At 41.2% G+C, this 23,391-nt stretch overlaps 1 protein-coding gene across 4 annotated transcripts in view; it reads left to right on the forward strand.

The window, feature by feature from the left end:
• FRMPD4 (FERM and PDZ domain containing 4) overlaps positions 1-23,391 on the forward strand; it is a 455,926-nt gene that overhangs the window by 398,397 nt on the left and 34,138 nt on the right. For all 4 annotated transcript variants that reach the window (XM_036227302.1, XM_036227304.1, XM_036227301.1 and 1 more), the window contains one exon: positions 16,318-16,363. In XM_036227302.1, the coding sequence (XP_036083195.1) occupies positions 16,318-16,363 (46 nt within the window). The remainder of the gene's footprint in view (positions 1-16,317; positions 16,364-23,391) is intronic.

Below are 23,391 nucleotides of genomic sequence, written 5' to 3' on the forward strand. Positions count from 1 at the left end.
GAAGGAAGGGTAATGTGGCTGTCTGTGGCCAGCAAAGGAGAAAGAGATGTGAAAAGACTAAAGAAAGAGACGGGAACTGGGTAATTGAGGGTCTCCTAAACTAGGAGGTGGCAAATTGTGGCCTACTACTGAATCTGTCCCATTACCTGTTTTTGTAAGTCAAGTTCTGGAACATAGCCAGGCCCAGGCATGTCCATATTGTCAGTGGCTACTTTTGTGTTCCGACTACAGAGTAGAATAGTAACAAGAGACTGGCCCACAAAGCCTAAAATATTTGCTATCTGGTCTGTTACAGAAAAAATAAATGTCCCAGATACCTGAATGTTTATGCAATGAAAACCAAAATGAATGAATGAATGAATATATGAATTAATGAGATGCAGATTTGACTGGCTGGTTTTGAAAACTTTTATTATTGTGTCTGGCTTCCTTCTGAAAAAATTACTGAGTTTTTTCTAAATTCTAATAGTAGCAAGAGGGATTCCAGAGCTTACCTTTGCTAAATGACACCCACTAAAAACACAAATCGCACTTATACATTTCAGTTTTCACCTGTAACTCCACTTGGCTTTCTTCGGGCGGGATCATTTTTGTGGCTCTTACCTAGTGACAGGACGCTTTCCTTTTGTAATGACTCCACCACTGAAGAGTGATCCTCGCTGGAATTTTTTTGCATCAATGGGGTCTTCCTAAGCTCTTGCCCCCGATCTCCCTATCTCCCTTCCCAGCCTTCTCTCTCTCTCTCTCTCTCTCTCTCTCTCTCTCTCTCTCTCTCTCTCTCTCTCTCTCTCTCTCAAGAGCAGCCACCTGTCTTGTGTCCTAGTTACACCTGGAAATGCACTATTCACTAACCAGACCCAAGACATGCCTGCCTGTAGAACTGCGGTCATATCAGTGCTCACGGAAACTCCTTTCCTTTGCAAGCTCTTACCCAGCCATCGAGATCCAGCTCAAAAGACACCTTCTCTGTAATTCTCCACCAAGCGCTCTCCTATGTCCCACAGGCTGGAGTTGTCCTCTCCCCATTTTGTGTTTCTAAGATCTCCTCAGTAACTCTGCCTCACAGCTGCCACATTCCGCCTTGCTGGGTGAAGGGGACGAATTGCTTAGCCTCTCTGCACCACAGTTCAGTCAACCACCTAATGGAGAAAGTGACATTTGCCTGTCAGTGGCATTATGGAGATTAAATTAAATGCAATGGGAATGTGCTTAGAGCCAGTAAAAGAGAACACAGTGTATATCTTTGTTGGACGGCTTTAATGAGCCAACAGAGAAAGGCAGACCTTTGGGATGTGGCCACTCGGAATACTGACCAACTGACCATGGCTTTGTTGAGAACAGAGGGAGAGAACGCTCGTGCACATGGCCTGGGTGGGGTTCCTGGCTGAGCCTCAGGTGAGCAGTGTGGCCTTGGACAAGACACTTAACCTCTTAGAGAGAGCCTATTTTCTTACAGGTAAATTGGACCTAATGAAAACCACCTTGCAGAGTTCTTCTACAGATTAGAAATGATGAGGGTCAAGCAAGCCAGCCCAGGCCGGCTGCAGGCAGGGACGGATAGTGACTGGGAGCTGACCTGGCTCTGATGACTTGAACTTGAATGGTTTCCAGTATTTCCTTTTCGTCTCTCACATGGACCAGACTGGTTGGGACATGCACCCCAGACAAGAGACAGTGTTCCGTGACTTGACAAGGCCTAAGAGAGTGACTATCAGACCTGTGAGACTGAATTCCGTCCTGGGAAGTTGCCGACCTGAGCAGGTGTCAAGATCCCGCTCTAGCACCCTGCTCTGCAAACCGGCACGCCCCCAGGCCTCTCCAAGTCACGGCTGAGAGCCATCTAGAGGAGCACCTCAGCTCCCGTGGGAGTTATTCTGAGAATCTTCATTTTGTCGAGCTCAGACAGAAGCTCCCAGAATGTGTGCAGCATGTGTGGTTGGTGGAGAGAACAGTTCCTTACATGCCAGTGAAATGAGCCGCCTCCATCACTGAGCCGGACTCTCCTCTGCATCTTCAAGAATACCCTCCCTCGGGGCTCCGGGGACAGGAATTCATAATAATAAAATGATGATGCTTTAATGACAACGACAGCAAGCATCACCATTTATGAAGATGTATGGGTCAGGGCAGAGCGCAGCGCATCTCTCATACCTTATCCGATTTCATCCAGCCACTCCCCACCCAGACTCTGTGGCAGGGTCGTGCCCGTGACTGACTCTGTAGGGAGGACCCGCCTGCTGCTGCAGCAGGAATTGGTCTGCTTTGTTAAATGAGGATTCGTTTTTACACTCCTGGCAGCTGGGCTCGAATATTTTAATTTCCAGAGCCTCGGTCTCTTCATCTCGAAATGGGACTAATAATATCTAATTCCTAACATACTTGCAGGAGTGCATGAAAAATATTGGGCGTGAAGAGCTTTACACAGTCCCTAGCATTCAGTAGGTGTGAAATAAATGATCATTTAGACCTGCAGCATCTCTGAGAATGCTTATGTGCCTGCATCCATCCTGGCTAGCCCTCCGAGTTCCTGTTCCTATTGAAACTTATGCAAAGTAGCTTTCTGACAGAAAAAGAAAAATAATCCAAGCCATGTGACTTTAGGTAGCCAAGTTTCCCAAGTTGTTCCCTCTTTTCTTTGAGAGGCAGAGTCTTTCCCCCACCTGCCCCTGTAGGGCCATCTCTGCTTGTTGAGACATTGCCATGGACACCAGTTGGCCTGGAGGCAGATGGAGTAATCTGGGAAGGCTTTCTGGAAGGATTGCTGGAGAGTGTTCTGAAAAAAAGGGGGTTGTTGAAGAAAAGGTCGCAGGAAGTTTTAGGTGAATGACATTGAGCAAAACAGCTCGATTAATGCCGGAGGCTCATCAGCTGAAAGGATGAGCAGCTTTGGGTCCCTAGGAGACATCCATGTAGTTTGAGGTCTGGTCCAGATTCTGTATCTTCTGGATGAGAATACAGATGGCTGGAGGGTGGAAGGGGCTGCCCAGGCCCACTCGTGGCCAGCTAGGGCATCCTCTGTCCAAATGCCCGAGTGAGTCCCTTGTGATTCACAGAGTGGCAGCCCCAGATGGCAGGGCTTATTTTCTGTTTTGTCCACTGACGTATCCTTACATAGTCTTTGATACATAGTAGGGGCTTGTCAGACATTTGTGGAATGAATTCCTTTGGTCTTTAAAGTTGACATGTAAGTTAAGGTAAATGGGAAGCCGCTGACGGAAGAAAAAGATGCGGAATCTTCCCAAAACCTGAGGTCCAGTTGGAAATCAGCATAGGATTTTGGGAAAGAAAGTGGTGTGTTCAGCATGATACCTCAGTAAGATGGTTCACATTGCTCCCAAATAGACCACAGAGAAAGGAGACAGGAGGCATTCCATGTCTTGATAAAAAAGATATTTTCCCCAAATATGGTTATTGAATGAATTAATTTGAAAAAGAATTCATGTGTTGGTTGTCATGAAAGCCATAAGCTTCTCGTTGTCATCTCACCTGACAAATGCAAACATACCCATGGAGTCCAAGATAGGAATTTAACTTTTCTCACTACAAATAGCAGCAAGCTGCTGATCAGCCTTGCTTTCTGAAATGCTCAGTTTAAAACAGTGGTTGCACCAGCTGACCTTTGCATGCTAACTCTCCCGGAGCACGGAGTATCGGTGTCTGCCCAGGGGACCAGGCACTCACAGTTCGTTGCCTGGGGAGAATATTCTCAGTGGCTGCTAAAAACAAAGAGCACAGTGATAGGAGTGAAGGCAATAGCCATGTCAGCGAGATGGAGAGGATGCTCTTAGCACAACAGACGTAAAATCTATATATTTCCTGGACAAGAGCAGGGAGGAGAAATCACTCCACCGCTTACATAGCCGTGTGGCTAGGTAGATAAATTTATTAAAGCAAATGCAATGGCCAGGAAGTTCTATCACTGGCTTCTTTGAATTATTTTCTCTCCATTTCCTCCCTCAATCCCTGTTCTCATCCACCCACTAGTATCTTTTTTTTTTTTTTTGGCAGTCTTCAAGGAAAAATAATGAAAAGGAACTGGAATTTACATAATACATTTCTTCCAAGATCCTGAAAGCAGTTCACCCATCTATAATTTGTTCTCACAACAATCCTCTAAGCAAGACTGTTATTATTATCATTATTATTATTTCCATTTTTCAGCCACGTCGCTTGCTGCTGAGACTTTGAGCTAACACCTCATTTCTTGAACAATTTTAGCCCATCAACATATGTGCAAAAAAGACTTCGATTGCCACCTCCCATTTGTGATCGGGCCACGTATTCCATTACAGTCTCTGGCCCTCTGTTTAATTTTTATCGTTTAAAAATATATTAAGTTCCTATATTGTGAGAACACCACAGGGCTGGTGAACAGGGGTGAAGAAAGAGCTGAAAGAGAGCAGAATCAGTCATAAATATCTTCTAAACTAAGAGGAAAATGGAAGGCAACTATCAGGGCAAATTGATTTGAATTGCATAAGAATGTGATTTTTTTTTTCCCCTCAGAATTGACTCAGGATATGAAGTATTCTTTCTAACAGCTTCAACTTGGCAGATGACACTACCTGTCTCTTCCTAATCTCTTCCAGTCTCTCAGGCTCCAAATTTGTATTGGCTTCACATTTTTTAATGTTTCGAAGATGTTTTCAGCTCACTGAATTCCTCTAGTCATCTTGCGTACCCCCTGACAGCACTACCCCCATGAGAATGACCCTGAAATGGCATGAGCCACTTGCAAGTGGTCTCTTTTAATTGCTGTAACAATCAGTTCCTTCCTTGGCCCACCACCTAATTTATTTTGAACCTGGAGAGATTTCATTCGGCAGACCACATCTCGAATCTGACATTTCCTCCTCTCCTTCTCTTACTCATACTGGATGTTACATTGAATTCTCATTCTTCTTTATCTGTGATGTCTGCCCTATTCTTAGATGTACCCGTGTCGGTCAGATACTGCTTCAGAACAAATAACCACAAGATCTCAGTGGCTTCACACAACAGCGTGTCTTTTTTATTATTATGGTTTTATATATATATAATAAAATTTGCCATTTTAGCCACTTTTAAGTGTATGATTCAAAGGCATTAGTTACATTCAGTGTTGTATAACCATTACCATTACCTGCTTCCAAAAGTTTTTCAGCACCCCCCCCAAACAGAAACTCTATATCTATTGAGAAAACTGCCCATCCCCCTTCCCCCACCCCTAGTAACCTCTAATCTACTATCTGTCTCTGTGGATCTGCCTATTACAGATATTTCATGTAAGTGGAATCATGTGAGATTTGTCCCTTTGTATCTGGAAATAATCGTTTCTTACTCATGCATCTGAAAACTTTGGGATGGCTTTGCTGATCTGTCCGGGCTTGCCTGAGAGCTCCAGATTAGGTTCACGTCCATATCCCAGGTCTCTCATCCTCTTTGGACCAGGGCACTGGCTAGGGTATGATACGCACATGGTGATACAGAGCAGGAGTGGGCAAGCAGGAACACACAGAGCCTCTCAAAGAGTAGGCTCTGATCTGGTAACTGTCGCTTCAGTACCTCTTCCATTGGCCAAAGGAAGTCATTGGCCAAGCCCAAAGTCTAGGGTCAGGCAAGTGGCTGCCACCGCTTTCTAGCCATGCAACTTTGTTAAAAGTGCCGTAACCTCTCCAAGCCTGTTTCCTTATCAGTAAAATTGGGATAATAGTGTTACCTTTCTCTTCTAGGGTGTTGTGATTATTACTGAGATGCTCTACTTTTGCAGTATAAAGCAGCAGATAATATTATTGTCACTCTCAAAATGCAAAGAATAGAAAAGCAACCAAATCCAATAAAACTATTATCTTTGCTTTTCATTGAACAAAAGAAGTTTAAGTTAGAGGAGGATGCTGGACACCTTCACAGAAATTCAGAATGGAATTTTGAATTGCCGATAAAAGCTGTTTGGAATTTGATGAACCAGTAGCGATCATTTAGCCCCTGAATTTTCCTATTGCTTTTAGCACCAGCGTCTTCAACAGGAACCTAAGCACAGTTGCAGTGCATAAAGCAGTGGAGGGTTTCTGGTTGAAAAGACACAGGGGTGTCCAGGGCCCCTCCCACTGGAATATGTCACCCTCTCAGAAGGGTTGCATGGAGCACAGTTTGAAAACCACTAATTTAGTACAAGCTCCCTCCTCTTCCATTTGAGAAAAGCGAAGCCCAGTGGGGTGATGTGATTTGCCCCAAATATATACGAGAAACAGAAGCTCCTTTTAAGCACTAATAACGCTCACATGCTGGGAAGTGTTAGCAGGGTGGCCACAAGGCCACTCTGGCGCCTTCTAAGTTCTCCGCTTCTAGACCCATATTTGAATTTCTAGGACAACTTAAGAACACGGACACAGGCTTTGAAGTCACAAAGCACAGGTCTGTGCTCTGGTTCTGTCACTTACTGAATGTGGAAACTGGAGCCATTGAATCGATCTCTCTGAACCTCAGTTTCCTCATTTCCAAAATGGGCCTGACAGTACCATCTTTACTGGGATATCGACAGGCTTGAAATTATGCAACACAGGTAATGTATGCGGTACAATGTCTGGCATGTGGTAACCATTGAGAACAAATTAGCTATTAATCTACATTTTAATTTGTCATTGTTGCTGTTGTTCAAAGTTTTTTCCAGTTTTGTGTGCACTCGGGCACAGGGGAACATATTGGGAAATATTGAAACAGTTATTAGTTGAAATCTGTAGAAATCATCATATTGTTTTAGAAAAATATATTACTTCCTAATTTTACAGATAAACCATTAAATTTTTTTTCCAAGAGAATAGGCTGCTGCAAGGTTTATTCAGTGTGATGTCTCCAAGCATCATTTCTGTCTCTGTGTGCCTTCTCATAATCAGATCCAGCTGGCTAGACTGCCTGCCCCCTCCTTCGGAATAAGATAGAGATCATGCTAAAATTTTGGAGGAGGATCGTCTTGGTGTTTCTTGGGGAAGTATCTTTAGATGAACATCTAGAACAGCATCGTCTAACAAATCATTCTGCAGTGATGGATTATGAAAGCCTCTAATTACTTGTGGCTGTTTAATACTTAAACTGTGGCTAGCACGGCAGGGAAACTAGAGTTTAATGTTATTTGAGTGAGTGAATTTGAATTGAAATAGCCGGAGGTCTAGAGGGTTCTTCGGATGTTCTGAGCCAACTGCAATGCTCTTGGAAATTTTTCCATTTAACTCTTCAAATAGCACATCCTTGAAGATACAGACAGGCAAAAAGATGATGGAAAGACTGCTTTCGTACTGGAAGCAAGTAAAAGCAGCCAGAAATGAATGAGATGATGTAAATTAAACCTGTTCTTTCCCAACGTGTCCTGATGAGCTTGTACTATTATCAACTGCTCACCAGGGCTTTGGGGCTCCCAAAAATTTTGGTACAGTTTGTCCTATTTAGTTTAGGTGAGTTGAATGTTACGTACTCATATCTTCTTGCAATCCTCACTCAGCCGATAGATTTTACTTCCTAAGCAACTTTCAGACATTCTTCCCCAACCTCTCCTTTGTGAGATGTAAATCAATTGTTTATTCAACACGATGTCTTTCAGTCATAATAGTACTGATCTCCGCATGTACTCAAGAATGTGTTTTTAGATGACAGTATACATTGATGGACTACAACTTGTTTCATTAGCCGGCAGACGAAGGAGCGCAGTCAGACACTAAGAAGTAAAAGAATAAGGTAAAGCAGGCTAGTAGAGTTTGTAGAACTAAAGAGATGTACATGTCACAAGATCAGGAGGGAAGGATATAGCCAAATATAACAGGATCTCTGCTTGAACTCATGCATACCCAGTGACTTAGCAGTTCCACTCCTAAGTATATACTAAACACAAATGCATACATATAGTCACCAAAAGACATATGTAAGAATATTAATAGCAGTTCTATTCTTTCTAACTCCAAATTGAAAATCACTCGAATATCCATCAGTGGTAGAATGGATGAAGAAATTGTGGTGACAGTTTGGATGAATCTCAAACACAATGCTGAGTGAAAGAAGAAATGAAAATTAGTAGTTTATGCTATGTGATTATATTGATATAATGTTCCAGAGAGGGTCAAACTATTCTATGGTGTTGCAAGTCAAGAGAGTGGTTTTCTTTTGAGGGGTGGGGTGGTGGGGTGGGTATCTGATATGATAGCCTGAGGTTTCTCAACCTTGACACCATAGACATTTTGAGCTGAAATTTTTTTGCTTTGAGGAGACTCTCCTGTAGGCTGTAGGATGTTTAGCAGTGTACCTGTCCTGTACTCACTAAATACCAGTAGTAACCTCATTGTTGTGACAGCCATAAATGTCTCCAGACATTGCCAAATATCCTCTGTGGGGCAACATTATTCCCCACTGAGAATCACTAATGGATCCCAAATGCCTACCACTCCTTAGATATTCAATAAATAGTTATTGAAAGAATTAATGAGGTGAGAGCAATTTAGTATCATACATCTTTATAAAATAATTTTTATCTCAAGAGGTCCTTCTGCCCTTTACAAATTATAAATATAATACCAGTTTCTTCCACGAGTTAAAGGTAAGCAGTTCAAAGGCCAAACACAACATTCATTCAGTAAAAAATAAAGGGACAAAAAAATTTAGGTCAAACCAAAAACCAATATCATATGCAAATAAAACTCTTTGCAGCAGTGTCTAAATTCAGAATCCCTAACCTGAAATTTTACTGCAAAATTTTAAAAGATACAATAAAACAAAGGGCTTGAAATGAGACCATTTTGTTAAAATGTTAATTTTGATAATCACAGCATCGTTTATTTGGATTTTTAACGTAATAGCCTAATAGTCTTCGCAAAGAAAAGCACAGCGTAAGCCTTAAATACATTCAGTAAAATGTGAATTAGACTTTGCCAAGAAATCTGGTTTCTCCCTAGGTTTATATTCAAGAGATTGGTTGTATGTAAGCTATTTAATTCTAAACCTAAAATTTCAGTGCAGTGTGCTTTTAATCCTTTCTCTGCAAAGGTCAAATATATACCTCAGAATACACTGACCGTTGTGTCCTCTCTGTAGTGGAGTATTTTTAATCCAACACCCTAATCGAGTTTTTTTCCTCTCCCTTAAAGTTTGTTAGTTATTTTCCTCTCCACCCTAATCTCCAAAAGTCAATAATTAATGTTAAAATTGTGCTAATTCCACTTTCAGTAGTTAGAGCATTCTTTTCCACGCGTCTACATACGTTTGTATGACAGATTTTTTTAAAAGGTGAGTCTCCATTATAGTATTCTGGGGAGTCATTAGATTGGACACTTGTCCTTCCTTGATAAGGGAGACATGATCGTTTCAAAACCATCTGAACCCCTTCGATTGCCAATTGTTAAAAAACATTGTTTTCAAGTCTTTACAGACAGATAATGTTCTAGTTTTCTGTTGCTGCCCAATAAATGTAATAATTTGATAAAGTAATTTCTAATCTCATGATTCTGTGGGTTGACTGGGATTATCCAGATGGTTTTTAGTGCTGTCTCTCATCTGGCTGCAGTTAAATGACAGCTGTGTCTGGAGCCATATGACAGCTTGCTTGGTCTGGACATCCAAGATGGCTTCTTCACTCTATGTCATTGTCTGGATTTAGCTAACACAGCTGTGACTGACCAGGCAAGTCTTCCTCTCTCCACACTGCTTCTCCACATGGCTAACTTCCTCACAACATGGTGGTCACAGGGTTGTTGGACTTCTTACCCGGTGCTGGCTTTTCTCAGAGTGAGAACTGCAAGATACCCATGTCGGCACTGCAAGGCTCCTAGCATTCTTCTAACCAAGACCCAGAAATCATGTCCTGCCGCTTTCGCAATATTCTGTTTGTCAAAAGTAAGTCACAGAAGTAATCTAGATTCCCAGGGGAGGAGATGACAGAAAAGTGTTAATACCAAAAGGTCTGGTTCATTGAGCGCCATCTTTGGAGCCTCCATATCGCAGATGGGAAAAGACGAACAGTACAGTCGTCGTGTTTTTAAGGGTGAACTCTTTAACATATCGCTTAATAAGAGTCTTCCTTAAATTCTCTTCATTTTCCCTTTGGTTACCAAACCGGCAGGCTTCTTGGCTCAGCAATAAAGCAGTGGTGGGAGAGACACTGTAGAATTGGTAGAAGCCAAGTCAATGCTACTAGACAAGTGAACTTCGACGCATCTCCTCTCTCTCTTTATTACCTTGGTGACTATGGCCACTTCATTATGCCCATTTTCTTCCTCAGCATCCCTTGAACATAACTGAGATGTTCATAAATAACAAATAATCTTATTCCTCTCCTTAACAGTTTCAAAGTAAAGGCAAGGTTCAACAACAGTGGGTCAAGTGTTAGTGTTTCATAAAGTCTGCGACAGATCACACTTGGCCAGCCATTTCCATTCTCTCCAACTAATGGCTTCCGTACCTGTTAGGCATTGGTGCAGTGGATAATTACAAACTCTATTTAGAGTGTTGGAAAGGTCAACTAGATGAAGTGTTAAACCTCCATTCCTAACCGTCCTGTGGTGACTTTTCTGAAAATGAAGGGAAACAATATTTCCTCCAGTTTTGCCAACAATTGACTAGGCTGAGTGTGTTACAAGTGGTTATTGATGTTCTTAAAATCTTAATGTTCTTTTTATATCTCAAAGTTCAGATAGAGAAAATAGAAGGCATCCCAGTGGCTTCATAATTTCCTAGGGTTGCAGAAAGGCTCTCTGAGCAAAGAGTCATTAGAGAAATGCCATTAATTGGTTGTTCTTATTTCCTTCAACCATAGCTGTCCACCACAGAAAGTTTAATGGCTGAGAAGCACTAGCTTGCAGAAAAGAATATTTTTCTAATCTCTTTGAAGAACTCTGAAGTACAAGAAGAAAGAATCTTATGTGTGCATGTATTTACCTTAGAAGTGAGAGTTCAAATGCCCCTTCCCTGTGCCTCCCCCCTGTCTTTCCAAATAAAAATACCGCACATCAAGCATCTGAGTTACGTTAGAATGTCATTTTACAGTTTACAAAACCCTTTCATAACTAGCCCTGAATAACCCCTTTGTGTTGCCTTTTAAAAGCGTAGCCTTTCAGCCTTCGTAGATTGATACTTTCACTTTGGAAGTTTAAAATCTCATAGTTCACTTGTTTCGACTTCTTTTTGTTTTGTTGTTTTGTTTTGTTTTTAACATATCTTCCTATATGTTTTAGTTGTTTTGTTTTTGTTTTGTCTTATCTTCCCAATCTCTGAAGACATCTCCATGTTCTTTGCAACTCTGTTAAATTCCTATCAAAGTCCGAGTTGATCAAGGGATCGATTTGGTTGGTCTAAAAGGGAAACATACACTAGCATGTGCCGATATGGTTACATATTGCAATATTAAAATCATGCACATATAAAGTGGGAAAGACAGTTAAAGAAATGTGCCAAACTATGCTGCTCCAAAAAAAAAAAAAAAAAAAAAGAGAGAGCACAAGCTTTTAGCTTCATCGATGAAAGGGATTTTAATTCCGAAAGCCTAAATCTGAGCTTCTTCCTCACATGGCTTTGCTTCCTGCAGCAGAATCACATCCAGTGAAATTTAAAATGGATATGATGCCAAAGCATGACCTGCAACCACTGATGCTGGGGGTCCCAAACATGTTTCCAGGGACTCTCCATCAAAACAAAAAGGTTAAGGGAAGATTTTTTGTTAAAGAAATAAAGAGGAATTGAAGGCGAGTTCGATAGGAGTGGCTTAGGGTTTGTTAGATGTTATCTTCCTCTGTGGCTCAGCATTGTGATTCAGGGATTAAAATGATGTTTTTAACAAACTCAACCACTTAAAAAAAATATATCGGTGCTGCAATTGGAAATTATTCTCAAAAGTAGAAAATTTACCTGGAATTTATTATGAAATAATACTTCTCTAAATGTGCTTCTAACTGGATTTTTTAAAATCTTTGGCTGTTTTAGGCATTCATAAAATGAAGTCATCTGACTAATGGAATGTGACATCTTCCATTCTGAATTCTAAGCTTTCTGGTGAGGTTGTTTTAAAAGAGCTTAGATCTTTTCTTTTTTCCTCCTAGAATCTTAGCGTTAGAAATTCTAAGGGATACAAAACATTATAAAGTTAATTATTCTTGTGTGGCAGGTTATAATCAAATAATTATAGATGAGAGAAAACAGAAGAAAAGCCTGTCTCCAGTCCAGATGACAAATAACATACTGAAATATTTTGTTTCAATTCAGATAACTTCATTTATTCATTAAACAGTAAAATTAAAATCAATCTAGTTTATATTTCAGGCAATTTGTAGAGAATTACTAGAGACACAAAGACTTAAAGCGCCATAAATATAAGATATATTTTGAAAAATATTTTCAAATTAATGTAGTATACTGAGTAATGCTTCTTCCTGATGTTCTTGACCAAAAATAATAATAATAATAATAATAATAATAATAATAGTAGTAGTAATAATCATCATCATCATCTGTGTGAGGTGAATTCGTGGGTGGAATCTACTTTTGAGATTCTTATAGTTCCCTCCTTTATGAATCTCCTTGTTAGTGTGGCAGACAGAATTTAAGATGGGCCCCAATGATCCTTGCTTCCCGATATTCATAGCTCTGTACATTCCCTCCTCTTTTAGTATGTGTGGGACCTGCGACTTGCTTCTAACCAATAGAATAAGGCAAAGGTTATGGGATGTCACTTCCATGATTATGTTACGTAAGATTGTAACTTCCATCTTGCCAGCAGACTCTCTCTCTTGCTGGTTTTGAGGAAGCAAGTCGCCGTATCGGGGAGGCCCACATGGCAAGGAACTAAGGGTGACCTCTAGCCAACTGCAGCAAGGAACTGAGGCTGGTTCAGCGTCCCAAAAAGGAATTTAATCTTGCTCAAAATCACAGAAGTGAGCTAGGAAGTGAAGCCTTCCCAACCAAGTTTTTGGCTCAGACCCCAGCCCTGATTTAATTGCAGTCTCATGAGAGAACTTGCAAAAGATGACCAAGTTAAGCCATGCTCCTTCTGCTGACTCTTAGAAGCTGAGAGGTAATGTGTGTATTTTTGTGGTAATTTGTTATATAGCACTAGCTAACTCATAAAGTTAGTATCCGTGGTAGGACAGAATGATGATTCCCCCGAAAATGTCTACGTTCTAATCCCTAGAGCTTGTGACTGTGTAGATGTGATTCAGTTAAGGACAGGGTGGTCATCCAGGGGGAGCCAATGCAATCACAAGGGTCCTTATAAGTGAAAGAGGAAGGCGAATGAGTCAGGGGGAAATTGGAAGATATTTCACTGCCAGTTTTAAAGATGAAGAAAGGGGCCATGAACCAGGGAACACCGGAAGTCTCTAGGAACCGGAAAAGGTTCCAGACTGAATGCAGCCTGGCTGACACCATGATTTTAGCTTAGTCAAGGATTGTTTGGGTTCAAAGAATATCATCTATTCAAGAAAGTGTTTAAGTGAATAGAAATTGGGAGTAAGAGTAGCAAGTAAGTCTCAGAGGGTGGAATCACCATGCACACTGTGTTCTATTTGCTTATCGCACGTTCGTAACAGCTCTCCAAGGCCGCTTCTGTCTTGGCCCTCGATGAAACCTCAGGCAGGCCCGTAAATGTATGAAGCACGTTTGAAAAAATTATTTAACTCTTCCAAATGTAATCTATGCTCTATAGGCGTGTGCCGCTTCCGCCAGCCTGTCCCCTTTGCCTTTTTTAAAAAATTAAGTCACAGGTCAGATCCCGCAGTGAATAAGGAGTTACAGGTCCAAAACTCTTATTCTTAGTACCTCCTTTGAAAGTCCTACAGTACCCTGCTCTGGCATGTCACAGTGATCAGCATCTATTGGCTTCAAGCTTCAGCTGAATCTGCTTTAATCATCTTAGCTTCCTGGAAAATATAAATACATGTAGCTTCGATCTTTTTTCCTCCTAGGATTGGATCAGGCATCCTAAGGGACCCAGAGCACTGTGGAGTATATTCTTCTTATCTGGCAGGTGGTAATTAAGTACCTACAGATGCTAGAAAACAAACAAACGTCCACTCCCAGAACTGCTGATAGATATTTTACACGAATTATTTTATTTCTAACAGAATGGTGATCAACCAGCCCTCAGGAATGGTGGCAACCAGGACTGCTCAGGGGACCACCAGCATCTGTAACTCTTACTTCTACTCTGCATCATAGATGACTTGGTCCCCAGCTCTCCTTGACCATGTCTCTTAGCTCTCCTTCTGGAGAGAGGAATCTGTTTGTCTCATTCCAACACTGGGGGCCAATCAGCTGTGTTCGGACAATGAGGTCGGGGGGATGGACTTGGGCAGAAGAGACCAAGCAGGGAGGACGAACAGGCCCACTACCACGCTGTCACACTCACGCGTTCTTCAATCAGAAGAGCCATATCCCATTTCTTATGTGCTGGATGCTTCTTGCTTCCTGTGAACGAGGGAAACGAGTGAGGGCTCGGAAGCAGTGCCTTGTTTCTGTTCATGGTACTTCTGCACATTTGTCCCTCTTATGGACATAGCTGCATGGGAAACAGTGCGAGTCCAGGGACTGTGTTAAAGCCACCTAGGTTTGGACCTGTGGGATGGGCCTGAGGACCTGGGATGCTGGTTCTCCACTGTCTTAGTGAGCAAATTCAGAGTTACTTTAAAGATCTCCAAGAGCCACCACTCCTTAAATAGTTTATAAATTTGCTGACATGTGACCACCCCACATTGCATCTTCCTTCAAGTTAGGAATTTTATTGAAAATCACAGGTACAGGGAGTTGAATTGGTCAAACTCATAAATTCACAGTACAGAGTGATCATCATAGACCCATGCAAGGCCCCGCTCTGGTTTTATTTATTTATGTTCACACCCACTCCCATCTTCCCCAGGAGAAAACTGTCGTATTTGGTGTGTATCCTGTCATTTCTTACTGCATTATTCTAATCCTATCGTGGCTGCTTCGTGCACATGTATTTTGAGCCTGTGTAAACTGTATTATATATTTCACACTGTTTTGCATGTAGCTACACATGTTGACACGCTCACCAGCGATGCACGATTGTGCGTCTTATCCATTGAATGCTTTGATCACGCCGTTGCTGCATTGCCCCATCTAATGGGAGCGCTGGCTGTCTGCTCCAGTTACTGGGGCTCTCTGCCACCGCTTGGCAACTGGGAACTCATGGGAACAGATGGGCCTCTCCACCATCATCATCATACTAAATATTCCTGGTCTTTCTCGAGTCTGTTGAGTTCCACGCCTCCTTTCCCTCGTCCACTGATCCCTGCCCCAAAGCCCTCCCCTCCAAGTCTATACCCACCGCCTCTGCGACAAGTTGGCAGAACATGATCCAACGCAGCCAGCCGTGAGTGGGCCAAACCACAGAGCAGCTGGCACTGGAAATACGATTTCTATTGGCTTCTCCAAGGGCACAGCCCTGCAGCAGACCCCTGTTTGCTTTATTCGTTTAGGAAGTAAATCGCAAAAGCAGGGAATTAATTACAACCTGAAGAAGGAAAAGTCAGCTTCTCGACAGAGTGACAACTGACCTTTCTTCTACTCATGATAAAAAAAAAAAAAAAGGAACAAAGGAAGGAAGGAAGAAAAACTATTATAACCCATAATATGATTTTTCCCCAAGGGTTCGTGTTATTTGAAAGGTTTGGGTTAGTTGGAGGAAATTAAATAAACCGTTATATTACATTGTTGTGCTTTTAGCTACAAAGTGTTCCCTATGGTGAACAATGTTTCCCATGAGTTGCCGTCTGAAATATTTATCTGCCCAAGGTCCACACAATATGGGAAATGAATTTTGCTGGGAAGCTATTTTTACATAAAAAAAAACGTACAGTGACATTTTCTTTCATGTTGCTGACCCTGAGAAGATAATGATGTTCAATGAATGGATGGAATTTTTCAAAATCTCTCCCCCTTACAGAAAATCACACCAAAAAATTTGAAGCAGCTATAGGAAAATCGGAAAGAGAGAATGAATTTTGAGAGCAGCGAAAAGTGTGAAGAGTCTGAGATGATGTTTCTAAAACCAACCTTCCCTCTGCGAGTTTTATTTTAGGGTCCTGCTGTTGTGCATTGCAGATAATATCACCCGACGAGAACCGCGTGGGAAGAAGCTTCAGTCGGGCTGTTTGTTACACTGGCTGAACACTTGATTCTGGTTTTTTCTGTGGTCTGAAAGTCCACTTTGGAGCTGTTTGGTTCTTTGCCCTGTGAGCCCAAGGAACTTTCACCAACGCATCACATACTGTATTTCAAAAGAACACTGTTACTGCTGCAATTCAAGCCCTGCGCCTTTCATAAATATGTTTGTTTTTTTCTGTCTTACAGAAGCTGCAAGGAATCGATAGTCCTGACTGTCATTCAGCCTTACCCTGTAAGTGTCCTGTGAGTAAGAATGCCACTGCATGATCTCGGGCTTCTAGTCTCCTCCTCCCGCTCCAGTAAAACCACAATGATGAATAACAGCAGAGAATAATAGCATGCATTTGCAATATGGGTCTAGAATTCTTGATTAGTTGTATTTTGTACAAGCCCGGTGGTTGGAGAGAAAAGAAAGTAATGCATTTCCTAAATATCTGGAAAATCAGCTCTTCAATCCTATGTGACTCTTACATCTGGAAATGACACAAAACTCAAGACTTCCTTGTAGTTTCCAGTTTAAGAATCAAAAATCTAATAGGAATATCCCATTGTAGCAGGTCGAAGTGGGACCGTTTTTCTTACACCTGTCTAAATATTTTGATAGGGAACTGGATATTTCATGAGACCTACTTTAAAGGTGGTTATTGGAGGGAATCTGGTCATCATAATTTCATTCGGCAGCCGCGATCAGGAGGGGGGAAGTGATTAAAATCTTACTGTCTTCAGTCCTCATGTTTTTTTAAACAACTTTATCATGATGTAATTCACATATTATGAAATTCACCCATTTTGAGCACACACTTCTGTGATGTTTATAAAATTGACTGAGGTACACAGCCGTCACCACAATGACAGGACGTAAGGGAAATGAGGTTTGAGATCAAGTTGCCAGCAGTACAGCAGGTGATTCCCACACCTGCTCAGAACTCCAGTTTTCCCATGTGAATGCGGAGAAAGTTAGACCCCACCCCAGCGCCGCTCTGCTCCTCCATCTCCTGAGTCCACGGAAAGTAGAGCTGTTCCATCTTTAGATGGTTTCAGTTAACCAACATGTCACTCACACTTTCCTCAAATCTACCCAGACTTCTTCATTTCTCTGCAGTGAACAAATCCATTTTGGTAAAGCCATTGTAAACGATGCGGACGATAAGCAAGCGATTGACCAATTATAAATTCCCAGTGGAACTTCAGGTTGACGTTGTCTTTCCTGGAAAATCTCTCCCCACTTTATAACCTAGTAGCAATGCAAGATCTGAACCATTTGACTCCAAGCAAGGTTATTTTTGCAATATTGGCTAACATTTTGCCCATGCAGTGAATTTACAGAGAGGAATTTTGGCTTTAAGTTAAGGGTTGTGTCTTACGGCTTTGCTTGCCGTCTTTGCCATTTGAGTCTGCGTGACTTGTTATTCATATGAGTACTCATTACTACCGCTGAGTCATGGAACTTTCTTTTAACAGATAATCTGGAATTTTCTAGGCATTCAGGAGGCTCTTGCTGTTGTGCTACATTGAAAGTCAATATTTAACCACAACATTTAGGAGCACAGGTTACGTGTTCTTATGGCCACGCCTCTGCTCTTCGGTCCTTCTCTCCTCGTGGGTCATTGGAGATTAAGTCTCACCTTTGACTTACCTTTCCCCTCCTTCCTGAAATGCCCACCATCTATTCCACCCACAACCTCCTCAGCCTAATTAAATCCTTCTCACCTTTCAAGTCTTGGTACAAATTCTAAACACCGCCTTAGAGTTTCTCAATATTGGCCCTGTTGACATTCGTGCTGGAGAATTCTCTGTTGTGGGTGCTGCATTGTGCGCTACCGGGGTTCAGAAGCATCCCTGCCTCTACGCACAAGATGCCAGTAGCACTTCTTCTGAGTTGCGACAACCAAAAATGTCTCCAGACATTGCCAAAGGTACCCTAGGGAGCAGAATGTCCCCTACTTGGGAACGACTGCCCTACCTAAAGTCTTCCTTTACCTATCTAGCCCAAAGAGGCTCTCTCCTCCTCTTTCAGTTGAAATGAAAGAGTTGAAATCCCAAAGTTACTTAAATAGATACATTAAATGTAGAGTGGAGAGCAGATGGGAGAAGAAGAAATTGCAAATTTTTACCTATATTTTTGTGTTTGGATTTTCCTACAAGCAAATTGCTTTTTTAAAAAGAAATTTAATTGAGTTTCATTTATTTGCTAAACATTCTCTTGGTAGTCAGGATTGACATACAGAAACAGATGACTGGCCAGACCAAAAGAAAGTCCATAGATTTTACTTTTATAATTGACAGTAAAAATTAGCACTTTAATTTCTCTACAGCTTGCTGGGCTAGCATTTGCTATGTTGTATGTCTTCTGTATAATAAATTCCAGTCAAGACGGAAAACCAGCATTTGTACCTTCTTGTCCCACTCCATGTGGGCTCAGGGCACCCCAACATGACCCGGTCACAGAACTAAGTCTCCAGTGAGGCCCAGGGAAGGGGGTCTGGTAGAAAACCATAGGATCCTCGAAATTCTTTGATGAGAAAAATTTCTTAACAGGTAGCCACATTAAATTTTAAGTAATATGAAGGGCTCTCTCTCTCTCTTCACCATTTTTACTTTTTTTCTTAGAAAAAAAAAATGTGGAAATATAGAAGGAAATGCAGAAGCAGAAAAATATGGGTCGGCAAATCTTTTCCCCAGAGACAACCACTAAACATTTTGGCCTGTTTCCTCCAAGTCTTGTTCTATGCCTTGTCAGTAGCTCAGATCATAATGTATGTACGGTTTTATTTTGCCTCTTCCACTTAACATATCAAGCATTTTCCCATGTCATTAAGAATTCTCCATGAGCATCATATGCATGGCTGTGAAACATTACATTGAACTGATATCCACTTAAGCAACTCCCTGTCATGGAGCCCTTCGTAATGTCTTTAATGTTTTGTTACTGTAAATGACTCATCAAAGAACATCTTCATGTATAAATCTTTATCTGTATTTAGTTGTTTTTCCTCCGTACAGAATTTTAGGACAATTTCTGAGTTACTCATGAATTTTATTTGTTTGGTTCTAGCACACTATCATCTTGCCTTATACGGCTACTGTTTTTTATTACAGAACTTTCTTGGCTAGCTCCTTCTTTTCCTTTCCACAGTTCCCAAGTCCAGAACTTCCAGAACTTCCCAGTTCAACCTTACGTGAGACAGAGAGTATTTAAAAAGTCTCTGTAACCTCCCCTCACACAACCCCAACTCAATGGGACTTGGGCTAAGTCACTATCGGTTCTGGTGTCTCTGAGCTACCATGATTCATATTCCCTCAGGTTCCTTCTAGGCCAAAGAGCTGAGGGGCCTGCTTGCCCGCCTCTCACTTCCCACCTATTCTCCAGTGTGTTCCACATACCCGAGGGGTGGCTACACTCCTCATAGAAGCCCTAGTATAGCAGATGCTATCAGAACTGGGACCATATTTCTTTTGAATGTGTCAAGCCAAGCACGTCAGCCCAATTTCCAACTGAGCGCATCAGTGATTCTTTGCCCGTGTGCGTTTTTCTGGCCACAGGAGCATGCTCATGGAGCAGGCCAGACGTGCTGAGGAATTATCACTTCCGGAAGAGCAGCCATTTCATTGCAGATTGACAGGAGCTGGTGGATAAATACCCCAGCCCCTTCTCTCCTCACTACAGCTCCCGAGACTATTGGTAGGGTTAAGCTTCAGTTGCTTACAGTGGCGCCTAACAACAATGAATGCTTTATTGACTTACTACCCTTCCCTAGGGCCCTTCCCCTGCTTGCCCACCATACTTCCTGGGAGCACCTCCCAGATCTGCAACCTGCTTGTGCATCTTTGTCCTAGGGTCTGCTTTGAGGGGACTCCAAATAACTTATCCAATGATAACTGGGCTAGTTAGTCTTCACCAAACATTCCCTCGATGGCTACTGTATAAGTAGGACTGTAGGGATTGCAAGTTCAAGACCTTACACTTCGATTTTAGAACTTAATCCTGTCTGTGTAATTTTTGTTCGAATGATGTTCTAGTCACTTCTAAGAGCATCGAAAAGCATCAGGAGATGCCACACATTTATTGTGGCCACCTTGGTGACAGCAAGTTTTGAAAGAGGTGCAGGGATTGATTAGAGACCTTCTAATCTTAAAATTAATTAACAGCAAGAGAATCTGATTATTCTAAACGGTAATTACTTGTCATTTCCCCCAAAGGATATGAAGTGCTTGTGATCAGCACCTACAGGTCTGCGTGTTGCTAAGAATTAATTCATCGGGGTTTTGAGTGGTTCGCATTGTATATTTTTTGAGCCTCAAAGAGAGATCCAGGTTAAAACTGCAGTCATGACTGGTTTACCTTCCCCATGTATCACAAGTAACTCCAACCACTGGGATAAGCCACTCCTCTATCGATTCTAATTCACTAAACTTCAGTCTTGAAGAGCTATGTTTTTAGTATCAGAAGTCATTTTAATTATTATCAAAAATAATGAAATAGTCACAAATGCAGAATAAGAAAAATGCGCTAGTATGGATTCTTAACGAGATTTTTATCCCAAGTCTGTTGACTTCCAAATATGTATAAAATAATATTTACTTAACTCCCTCGGCTCTCTCGTTTGCTTTCAGGTTTTCCTAGATTACCAGGTTTGTCATTAGCGCATGGTGAATAAATATAGAAATGAGGCTACAGGAGGTGGGTGTACCATAGCTATAGAGAGAAGACAGACTTGTCCCCAGTCTAGCAAGTTCTGCATTATGGGGCCACTTACTTTTGGGGAGAATAACCATATATACTTCCATGGGAACATCACTGCATTCTAGGATTACATATCAAATGAAATGCGTAAAAAAAAAAAAATGAAGTTCTGTCGAATATACTTTTTATTGAGGCAAGGAATTATGTAGAATAATTTAGAAAATATGGTGAAATATTACATTAAAGAATTCAGATGCGTAGAGAAATCCGCCTCGGTCTCTGGTACATTGAACATGTGAAATCCTTCATTCCCAAACGATGCTGGAGAAGTGGGGTGTTACCACACGCTGGCGTCTCATCTAATTAGGAGTGTCCGTTCCGAGTACCTTTATTACAGCCCCTCCACTTGTGCCAAACTCATCGTGCCAGTGTAAATATCGCTTGCTTAAAATCATTGAGAGAGAATAATGTTTTCCCTTCAGCTAAAAAGTGGGACATCAAAAGCAAATGAACTCACCACTATATGATTTGTTCATTAATCATTACTAAACTTGACCTATAATTACCAGGATACCAATGAGAACACCACCGTCACATCACGTCAGCTCTACAAGAGGACTTTTCAAGTCACGTTGAGCATGTTCAGAACTGTTCTTTTTGAGGAGCAGCCATTCAGAGTTTTGGGGGCGTGTTTTCTTTTGGTTTTAGGTTTTGGGTTTGGTTTTTTAAGGGACAGTCATTCTCTTAAAACGTCTTGCTTAAGTGAAGGAATTAACGCTCCAGAGGTCGAACCATCCCATCCGTTTATCCAGGCCTGAGTCTGTGGAGGGTGGAGGAGAACTTTCAGAATAACACGATTCCCCCAGTATTAATGCAAAATTCCACCCTGGAATATACTCGCCTGTTTTACCATGTTTTTTTTTTTTTCCAACAGTGATTTTGTTTTAGTATAGTGTTTTACATTATTCTAGTAAAAACCCAAAAAACAGAAAACAAAACTCTATTATTATATATGATATGCACATAACATAAATCTACCATTTTAACAGTTTAGAAGGGTATAGTTCTGTGGCATTAGGTACCTTCAAAGTCTTGTGCAACCATTGGCATCATCTAGCTGTGGAACTTCTTCATCACTCCAAAGGAAAAGCCATACCCTATTCTACATCGCTCCGCCCCCCAGCCCCTGGCAGCCGCTAATCTACTTTCTGTCTCTATGGACTTGCCTGTTCTGGACATTTCATATAAAATGAAATCAAATCCTATAATATATGGCCTTTTGTGTCTGATGTCTTTGATTTGATGTTTTCAAGGTTCATTTTTGTTGTAGCATGTATCATAACTTCATTCTTTTTATGGATGAATAAAATTCCTTTGTATGGATGGACTACATTTTACTTATCCATTCAATCATTGTTTTTTTCTCTTGGTCTCAAGTATACTTGTATTTGATAAAGATGAGAATCCCTTTTTTTTTTTTTTCATTTTACTTGAAAGTCAAAGTACGGGACACCCTAATTGGCTTTTGTGCCTTGAGATTAATGGAATACACCAAGTTTGAGCCTCTGTGTTGATTCTAGAGTCAATTACTAGAATTCTTTACACAACAGCCTCAGTCTCTTAGTACTATATGTATTTGACCATTTTAATCTATAAAATAGTAATTGTGTGATTCAAACTAAATATTTACCTCCATATGAGGTTCAATAGAGAATCCAATTCTTTTTAAAAATAAGCAAATAGTGCAGACACCTAGATATGGGTTCCCTTCCCCTCAGGTTTTATTAAACTTATGCAACAAGGATGATTCTCAGATGCAGAAAATTTACCAAGATCATGCAGCGTGGGATCGCAGCAGCCTTCTAAGCAGGATTTCCCATCACACTTGCAGTTTATGAGAAAGAGGAACTGCTTCGCTCAGCCTTCCTTCCAATACAAACTCGCGTAAAAAAACCTGTAAGAAAAGTCAGAATATGAGGTTGACTTTCAATTGTAAGTCAAGACTTTCTCTGTACCCTGCCCAGTAAACCCCTAGGGTCACAGATTACCAACAAGAGGCTAAAACTCAAGTTCGGGTACATAAAGCGTGTGTATGTGTGTGTGTATTTGCCCGCTCATGTGCCCACGTGTCCTTAATGTGAACAAGAATGGGATTATCTGTCATTTTCCACCAATCAGTGGCTCTTCTACACCTTTTAAAATGCATAATTAGTGATCAACTCATCATAAGTCCAACATTAAATTTAGCTAGCAGCTAGCCTTCCATATGGTACTCAAAGTTCTGTATTGAAAGCAGGGTTTAGGCACTCCGACAGCCATCATTTAAAAAGGTCCTTGGAAATGTAAGAACATGGAACGTGCTCTTTATAGTTCTGATCTGGTGACTAGATCAAACTTATTTATGAATATTTCAGGGTTTCGATTGCATCCCTAATTTCTATTTCATTCTTTAATTGGGCATGTACCAAAAAGTCAAAAATATTGCATATCTGGGAAGGTAAAGATAGAAAACAACTGTTACAAGGTTTGCATGTGGTTACCAATGATCAGGTAAAGTGTTTTCTTTTCTTTCTTTC

This window comes from Rousettus aegyptiacus, unplaced genomic scaffold (genome assembly GCF_014176215.1).
Source record: "Rousettus aegyptiacus isolate mRouAeg1 unplaced genomic scaffold, mRouAeg1.p scaffold_m13_p_9, whole genome shotgun sequence".
Classification (NCBI taxonomy): Eukaryota; Metazoa; Chordata; class Mammalia; order Chiroptera; family Pteropodidae; genus Rousettus; species Rousettus aegyptiacus.